This window comes from Octopus bimaculoides, chromosome 5 (genome assembly GCF_001194135.2).
Source record: "Octopus bimaculoides isolate UCB-OBI-ISO-001 chromosome 5, ASM119413v2, whole genome shotgun sequence".
Lineage (NCBI taxonomy): Eukaryota > Metazoa > Mollusca > Cephalopoda > Octopoda > Octopodidae > Octopus > Octopus bimaculoides.
Window position 1 is genome coordinate 24,857,187 of NC_068985.1, and position 9,727 is coordinate 24,866,913.

General features: G+C 39.4%; 1 protein-coding gene across 4 annotated transcripts in view; it reads right to left on the minus strand.

The window, feature by feature from the left end:
* The window catches only part of LOC106870742 (arf-GAP with Rho-GAP domain, ANK repeat and PH domain-containing protein 1), a 303,403-nt gene that overhangs the window by 184,798 nt on the left and 108,878 nt on the right, over positions 1 to 9,727 (minus strand). For all 4 annotated transcript variants that reach the window (XM_052968221.1, XM_052968222.1, XM_052968223.1 and 1 more), the window contains exon 3: positions 963 to 2,142. In XM_052968221.1, the coding sequence (XP_052824181.1) occupies positions 963 to 2,142 (1,180 nt within the window). The remainder of the gene's footprint in view (positions 1 to 962; positions 2,143 to 9,727) is intronic.

Sequence of the window (9,727 nt, forward strand, 5' to 3'; positions counted from 1 at the left end):
ATATATATATATAGATATATATATGGACCACACACACACGCGCACACACACACACACACACACACACACACACACACACACACATACATACATACATACATAATACATACACATACGTACGTACACCAATTGCATACATATTTTTTGTACGCATACATGTTCGTATGTGTGTGTTGCCCGTATATCAACAAAATACTTTTTTCCTCGATGGGAAAAAAAACAACAAAAGTCTTAACAAAAACTTACTCATCACTAGAAAGGGACTTAACTCATGTTTGTAAACAATTGTGAATTCTCTGACATAAAAATTGTTAAAAGTTTTGGTTGAAAATTTATTTTTATTGCTATTTGCTGGTGCCTCTGGGGGAAATAAGTTGATGAAAATACAACTAGGGTCATGAAGAATGTCCTCCTAAAATTGGAGCGACATGCGTGCTAATTTGTAGACATGCATAAATTACATTCACGTACACACACACACATCCTGCCTTTTATATATACAGATGAAGTGTTGCAACTAGTAAATACAAGATCATTACTCTCAACTATTAAAGAAAAAAAGAGAGTTGAAGTACTTTGGTGACGTAGAAGGAGTACAAGGTATACAAGAACTCTTAATAGAAAGGATGGCAAATGCTGAAAAAGAAGATCTAGAACAAACTGGTTTGATAATATCAAAGACTGAATTAAACTATCTGTACAATGAATGTGTAAGAATGGTAGAGAAAAAAACTCAAATGGAGATCCTTGGTATTCAACCGGTTGAAAGATGGTGACAATTAATGAAAATGAACATGCTTCTTCCACAACCTAGTTGCTTCCTATTAGAATACTGCGTAAATTATTATGCTTAGATAATGGTAAATATGTATGTCACATCCTGTACAACAGTTACTAAAATAAAAACATTTCAGTCTAAAACTGATAATGTTTACAAGAAAAGATCAAAGAAATATTTTTACCTGCTTGACTCATAGCGCCTAAACCAGACAATGAAGGGTAAAGATATGGCCTGGTGTTGGGACAAAATGTATCCCGAAAATGTCCAAAGGGACCGAATTCATCACTAATTGTCAGACAAGGCTTTTTATTGAAGAGATCACATTCTGAACTGAAATCCACAAATGGATCATTATTCGGGAATGCATCAATAATGTCATCATCTTCAATAGATTTAGGTTTCTCATTAATTCTTGGTGGTATTGGAGGAGCTTGATTCAAAGGCAATTGAGGAGGAGGATAGGGAGGGGGTTTCATATCAAAATCTTCATCAGAACTGAGGTGATTATCACAATTATTTTCATCTTCAGAAATGGCATTCTTTTGGAAAGATTGGAAAGATTTAACTGGTGTTTTACTTTTTAAACGCCAAAGATCCTCATATACCTCTGATTTACTCCTTGCACTAGAACCTGAATCACTGACAGGTGGGTTTTTATTAGTGTCAGTCCAGTTTTTAGGTTTTTTTGCATCACTGCTGTCATTGTTATTGATTTCTCCTGTAAAAAGAGGGTCAAATGCTAGCAGGGTTGAACGGCTCCTAAGAGCTTGATGTTCAGATCCTTGTGATCCATTTGCTTTATCTCTCATTGATATATTAAGACTTTCTGTTGTAGAAACAACCGGTGGAATTATACTAGTTGTTATACTGGGTGGAATTGCACCAATTGTTTTAGATTCAAGCTCATGAACAGGAGTAGTAGTTCTAGCCCGTGGTTTGGGAATAGGACGAAGGATTTCCTCCTCACTTGTTTTCTTAACAGTTGTTCGTGGTCTAGGGACTGGTTTCTCAAACAATGAACTGCAATCAGAATTACTAGTTGGTGTAGATACACCAAAGAGTGCATCTGCATCTTTACGGTGTACAGGTTTGATTTTTGGAGGAAGTAAAGGAGGATGCACTGATTCAGGACTTTCAGGATATAAGTTTGCAGCCAAGCAGTAGTCATTTGTATTGGGAAGATTAGCAAGGATTCGTTTACGATGACCAGAAAGATTAACACCAAGTTTATCCAATTTCTCACTATTAAGGTGTGCACACTGATCAAGGTTTATTATTCCACTTTTCTTGAATAGTGGTGCATACTGCTCCAGTTCCATTTGTTTGAGCCAATGACATAGTCTGTCAAAGTTTGGATCCATCTGTAAAATAAAAAAGAAAAAGAAAAGATTACAAAATGTTTGTTACTAAAATACATACATGCATGCATGCATAATGTTTACAATTGTAAAACTGCAGATACTAGTTGATATTCAGGCATGTATTTGATGAAGTAATCTCTGGATTACTGTCTGTCTGATAGGCTGGATGCATTTAGTGGGATAAATTTCAGGATTTTAAGACTGAATGCCCTTGGGAGCTCTTTTACGCTTATGACCTTGTTCTTATAACTGAATCACTACTTGAATTAGAGGAAATTTCAGGTGTAGAAGCAAGGTCTAGAATCAAAGGGACTAGGAGTTAATTTAGCAAAGACCAACATCCTAGTAAGTAGAAAAATAGACAAATCCCAAATCCCTTTAAGGAGATGGCCCCACTCAATATATAAGAAAAGTGCTCGTAGAAACTCTACACAGTGTATGCAGTGTAAACTATGAGCACATAAGAGGTGCAGCAGTATCACGGGAAGGTTAACAGAGAAAGGGGTCTTTGTACATTCTTTGTATTTATTGTACTCACACATCTGCCACACACAGAGAATAGACTTCCTCAAATGTCCAGGGGGGGGGGGCCTCCTTAGAAGAAGTAGATAGCTTCTGTAACCTAGGCAACCAAGTTAGCAATGGAAGAGGAAGTTCTGAAAGCACAGTTACTTGAATAAGAACGAGCTGGGCAAAGTTCAAAGAGCTTCTACATCTGTTTGTAACAAGGGGCCTCTCCCTCGGAGTGAAAGGAATGTTGTATATAGACAGCTATGCTACGTGGCAGTGAAACTTGCAGAGGACATGCAAAGGCTTGAAAGGAATCAAGTGTAGTAACAAAATGGTGAGAGAAGATCTTCAGATGTTGGGCCTCACAGAGAAAATAACAAGGGACTGAGATTCCTGGTGATTTGCTGTGTTTGAGAAGATACAAGCTAAGTATAATCATGGCCATCCATACATATAGGCATGTCCTTTGTGGTCTTTACCCCTGCCCCAACTCCCTCTCTCGGGTGAAAGGTCCTCATCTTGCAGGCTTGCAGGTACCTGCGCCACACAAAAAGCACCCATACTGGTGTCACACAGAAAGCACTCATGCCAGTGCTATGCAAAAAGCACTCACGCTGATGCCACATAAAAAGCACCTATGCCAGTGCCACATAAAAGCACCCAGTACACTCTGCAAAGTGGCTGGCATTAAGAAGGACATTCAGCCATAGAAACCATGCCAAAACAGACAACTGGAGCCTGGGCAGTTCTCTGGCTGAGCAATTCCTGTCAAAACCATCTAACCCATGCTAGCATAGAAAACAGACATTAAATAACTATGATGAAGCTGATGTGTATGATATCCCAGCAACTACAATAAGATTATTTAAACCTTATTTATGTATTATTATGTATTACACATCATCATCATCATCGTTTAACGTCCGCTTTCCATGCTAGCATGGGTTGGACGATTTGAGGACTGGTGGAGCCCGAAGGCTACACCAGGCTCCAATCTGATTTGGCAGAGTTTCTACAGCTGGATGCCCTTCCTAACGCCAACCACTCAGAGAGTGTAGTGGGTGCGTTTACGTGCCACCAGCACGAAGGCCAGTCAGGCGGTACTAGCAACGGCCACGCTCAAAATGGTGTACTTCATGTGCCACCCGCACAACAGCCAGTCCAGGGGCACTGGCAACGATCTCGCTCGAAAATCCTTACACATGTCACGGGCACAAGTGCCAGAAAGGTGACGCTGGGCACAGGTGCCATCCCGATTTCGCTTTCGCTTGCCCAGTTATACTTGATAAACATAGATGTTAGATAAGCACAAGGTCTTTTTAAAATAAGAAAGAGTTGTACACACATCAGACTCACTCTATCATTCTCACATAATAAAACTGGCAAAACAGTCAAGACAACTGAAGTTAAGAATGTAGGGATTTGCCAAATGGCTAAAGGGATCTCCAGACCTCACAGCACCACCTAACTTGGTGGGTTTCCCAGCCGTAAAACATCATTCCTGATGCTTGGCCTCCATCATAGCTTCAAGCACAGGAAAGTACATTGCCACTAATATCAATTGACCTTTTTGACCTGTTACCACCAACTTCAAAGTTATAGGGGCAAAGGTTACTTATTTCTTTAATTTCTTTTTGTGAAAGCATGCCACTAAACATACACACATACATTTAATGTACATATATATGCACATTTCTGGATGGTTATTAACCCCCACAACCTCACCTCCCAGTTTATCTGCCTTTTGAAGGATCTCATTTTACATCCTGCAGGTTATACAATATCCCTTCCCTCACTCACCAAACTTGGTGGAGTTAACAATTTAGTTGTCAACTCACAACCATGCAACAGGTTGTACCAGGGTACATGTTACCAATTGTGCTCTCAAACAACCTGAGAAACACACACACACACACACACACACACACATACATACACACAAACAAACACACACACACATACATACACACAAACAAACACACACACACACACACACACACCAAATGTTTCCATCGTTGTAAAAGGTTGTTCGCATTTACAATATATTTCTACATCATTTACGATATGACACTGATCTCACACCAGTTACAAAGTAATACAAATTTGAGTTAATATTTTCTGTCTACCCACTTACTCTCCAACCAGATCATTTTATTTCTTCAATTTGATGTTTAGTCATCAGCAAACACCTTGACATACAAACAACATCTGTATTACAAATCACTTCCACCAAGATGTGACCTAAACAAACACATTTACAGACCACGTCTGCATAAAACTCACTATAACATCTATTGTTTCTTTACAAGCCATTGAGTACAAAATTTTTACAAGTAGCAAAATAACAATTTTTCTCTCAAACCAAATCATGTAACATTGCATTTTGTTAAAAATTTTAGGAAATCCTAACCATTTTGTGTCAACAAAGCTACTGCAGTTAAAACCAAAGCTAGAATTAGAAAAACGTCCAGATTGATCCAAAATGAGAGTAAAATAGAATATCTTTAAACCTATAGGAAATTTTACATACACATCTGGAAGGGTGTGGGTAGCAGGGAATTGTACCATGTAGCCAAAAGGGAGACTGGGCGGCAGGTATACATAGCCAAGGGTGAAGCAGAAAAGAAGAAGTTTGCCAATGTCCAGCGACGTGAGGACCAAACAACTGAAGTATTTCGGATTGCAAGACAATGTGTGAGAGAAAATTGTCATGTCACAGAAGAGAAATGTATCCGCATGGATGATGGTGCACTTGCTTGTAATGATTTAGAAAAGAAAGAGGCTTGGAGAAGCCATTATGAAAGACTGCTGAACGTGGAGAATGAATGGGAGGAGGAGAGCCTACCAAATGTTGACCCAGTAGAGGGACCAGCTATCCGAATAGATAGCTCCCTGGTAGATAAAGCAATTAAGGGTATGAAGCTAGGAAAATCCCCCAGCCCATCAGGAATCACTGCTGAGATGCTAAAATATCTGGTGGTGTGGGCTATGGCCTAGTCACCTGCATTGTAAACCAGGGAGTTCATGATGGAGTCATACCCAATAACTGGCATAGCAGCACCATAGTCAACTGCTACAAAGGTAAAGGTGATGCTTTAGATAGAAATAACTAAAGGGGTATCAAACTGCTGGACCAGGTGATGAAGGTCACAAAGAGGGTCATAACCCATCTCATTAGAGAGAGAGTCTGCTTAGATGAGATGCAGTTCGGTTTGTGCCAGGTAGAATCACCACTGATGCTATATTCCTGGTTCGACAACTGCAGGAGAAATACCTAGCTAAAGATAAACCCCTATACTTAGCTTTTGTGGACTTGGAGAAAGCTACAGGGTCCCCGATCCCTTATCTTATGGGCGATGCGGAAACTGGGAATTAACTAATGGTTAATATGGGCTGTACAGGCCCTATACAGAGAGGCCGTTAGTAAGGTTAGGATTGGCAATGAGTAAAGTGAAGAATTCCAGATAGAAGTAGGAGTCCACTAAGGATCATCCCTCAGCCCCCTCTTATTCATCATAGTCCTCCAGGCAATAACAGAGGAATACAAGACAGGATGCCCCCAGGAGCTCCAGAAGAAAACTCCAGAAGTTAGAAAGGATCACAAAAGTACAGCTCCCAAAATTACTGCAGAGCTTAATGACTACCCTGAGAACACAGTTTCCACAAAAACTATTTGCTGCGAGTTGCACAAAGCTGGATTTCACAGGAAGGCTGCAATCAGAAAACCACTACTTCCAAAAACAAATGTTGCAAAGTGTTTAGAGTGGTGTAAAAAACTACAGAATTGGTCCCTAGAGCAGTGGAAGAATGCTATTTTCTCAGACGAGTCATCCTTTACCTTATTTCCAACCACCAGCCAAGTATACGTGTGGAGACAGCCAAAAGAAGCATTTGACCCAGACTACCTTCTCCCAACTGTTAAACATGGAGGAGGATCTGTGATGATCTGGGGGGTTATATCTTGAAAATCTGCCAGCCCAATGGTTTCCCTTCATAGAAGAATTAATAGTCAAGACTATTTAAGCATTTTATCTGATCAAATTCATTCTATGGCTGCAGAACTGTTTTCTGAGGGAAACACAATCTTTCAGGATGATAAGGCACCAATTCACACAGCTAAAGTTGTTACTGAATGGCACAAAGAACATTCTAGTGAAGTTGAGCATCTTATCTGGCCACCACAGTCCCTAGATCTCAATATTATTGAACATTTATGGTGCATTTTAGAAAAACAAGTAAGGAGTCAATATCCCCCACTGTCATCACTACAAGAACTGGAGACTGTTTTAGCTGAAGAATGGACAAAAATTCCTTTGGAAACAATTCAAACTTTGTACAAGTCCATACCTTACAGAATTCAAGCTGTAATTATTGCCGAAGGCGGTCCTATCCCATATTAAAATTAATTTGTTTGAAATTTTAAGGTGTTTCCATTATTTTGTCCAACCGCTGTATATATATAATACATATAGTTATCTGTGTGTGTGTGCGTGTTTTCTGTATGTCTCTCAACATATAGTCAACGCAACACAAACTTTAAAAAAAGACTTTCAGTATAATGACAGGTTGTTGTTGTTGAGAGAGAAATGCAATGAGAGGAGCAGGTGAATTGTGCATTTGAAAAACAGAATTAAAATTTGTTTCAAGAAAAAAAAGCAGGTTGTTGTTAAGCATATCAATGTGATCATTGTAGTCGGTTTCTGCTGAAGGAACTATTTCAATCTTGACTGGGTTGTTACCTGACAGCATAACAACGAGTCACAACTAGTTGCTATAATAGTTATGGACAAACTGCAGCCCACCGGACATTCTGAATGGTATGTCTAACAAAAAATTACCCCCAATTCTTTTTTTTTTTTCTTTTTTTGAATAGTATAGCCCACATGATAATGAGCAATGGACTCATGTGGCCCTCTTCTTGAGAAACAGTTACACATGCCTGGTATAATATAAACAACAAAACCACCATAAACAAAGAACACCCTAAACACGTTTAACCTTGTCAAATGTAATGCTTATTTATCAATGTCGTTTTGAATTAATCACAGATTATCTCGCAGTTTTGAGATTTAAATGACGTGATCATTTGTTTTTAGAATGACATTGTAAGGTAGATGTGAGAGGCTGAATCTAGTTGGTTTGGCCATAAAACAGGCAAAATATTTGGGCCAGATAGGGCTGGTTTAAATCCTAAAGGGTTAACCTAACATGAACAAGAATTTCAATGGAGAACAACTCAGAAGCACAAGAAAATTAAAAACAAAAGGTTCACAGCCAACAAACAGATCAAATATATACATCCTGTATATATAAGCTATAGGACTGCCAGATGGCCACTGCTGAGACCCCCTTCGGTCATGACTGACCATAGGATTGCACCTAGAAAGTTACTCTCCCAGGTACAAGTCTGGGCAAGGTTGTTTATGGAAGACCAGCAGTCACCCATGCATATCGGCCTCCCCTCTCCACACCACCAGTGTTATCCAAGGGAAACACAAAGGCCGATACAGCTTGGCACCTGTGACGTCGCAATTCATTTCTACAGATGAGTGAACTGGAGCAGCGTGAAATAAAGTGTCTTGCTCAAGAACACAATACGCAGCCCAGTCCAGGATTCGAACTCACAACCTCACAATCGTAAGATTGACGCGCTAACCACTAAGCCATGCACCTTCACCAGGTGGCCAATAAAGACTTGGTTAGACCACTTTACTTCACAAGGAGTATAGGACCGTTTTCCTGGTTTCTCTGATGTATATATATATTCCTCCCTGGATGGGATACCAGTCCATTGCAGGATTACTCATTTTTACCAGCTGAGTGGAATGGAGCAACATGAAATGAAGTGTTTTTTCTTAAGAACACAATCCATCATCCAGTCCAGGAATCATAATCATGAGTCCAACACTCTAACCATTAAGCTATGCACCTCCACTTGGTCTTTCTATAATTTATTTATAACTAGTAGTTATGGAAGTCCATCCATCCTTCTTCATACTCAGATGAAGAGTTAAACTGAGCATTCAAAGCTAACCAAACATGCGACAATTTTGCAGTACATTCACTGCTTATAATGAACCAATGAAAGAGCCTCTATGTCATTGTTTAATCTAGCATAGCAGCCAAAACTCTTTCAAATCATATCCTACTATTTTAACAGCGGAAGGACACACAAAATAATGCTGTACTATACATACTAGTCCAGAAAAAAAATAGGATGGTTATGGGCTAAATAACAATTTGTTTCATAGACACAAGGCCCTTAGTTGATTAAACTGACTCTGGTACTTAACTGGTACCTTATTTTATCAACCCTTGAAGGATAAAAGGCAAAGTAGACATTAGCAGGATTTTAACACAGAACACAAAAAATCAGACCAATGCACTAAATAACAACAGCAACAACAGTAAGTTGTTCTATTTTGTGATAGTTATTTACAGATAAGACTGAGCTACTTATTGTTAAGAGCCTTGACCTTTGAGACAGTAACAGAGACTGTTGGGTGTCTGGCATTTTATCAACACAACCACTTGCAGCTGATGGTATATACAGCAGGTTTCTTATGTCAAAACATCTAACATGAACACAAAACCAAAGTGAAGATTTATAGACACAATCCACCCATCTTTGCTATTGTTATTCAATGCAAGTTAGGCCTTGCTGGCAACTGCATGGAGCACTGCATCCTGTACAACAGGTCATATTAGATGTTATGTTCTAGATTCTTCCACAACTTAATAGAAAGCAAAGATCACTCAACAACATTGATGTTATGGGCAGAAACATACATCATGAAATTGAGGACCTATCAAAGCTAATGAGAAACAGATTCATGGTTAGTTATTGCAAAAGCATAACTAATTTAAGAGCTACTGAAAAACATTTGGTTACTTAGCATCACAATAGGCTCACCTACTTCCGAAAGGAGGGGCCCCGCCACGTCAAAACGGTAGAGGAGTAGGGGCCGAAACCGGACGTGGTTCCTCCTGATGATGTCTTCAGCTAACTGGATCCTATAAAGGAGCTGTTGTGGTAGCAGACCACGAAACATGGTTGAAATTCCTTCCTAAAGTG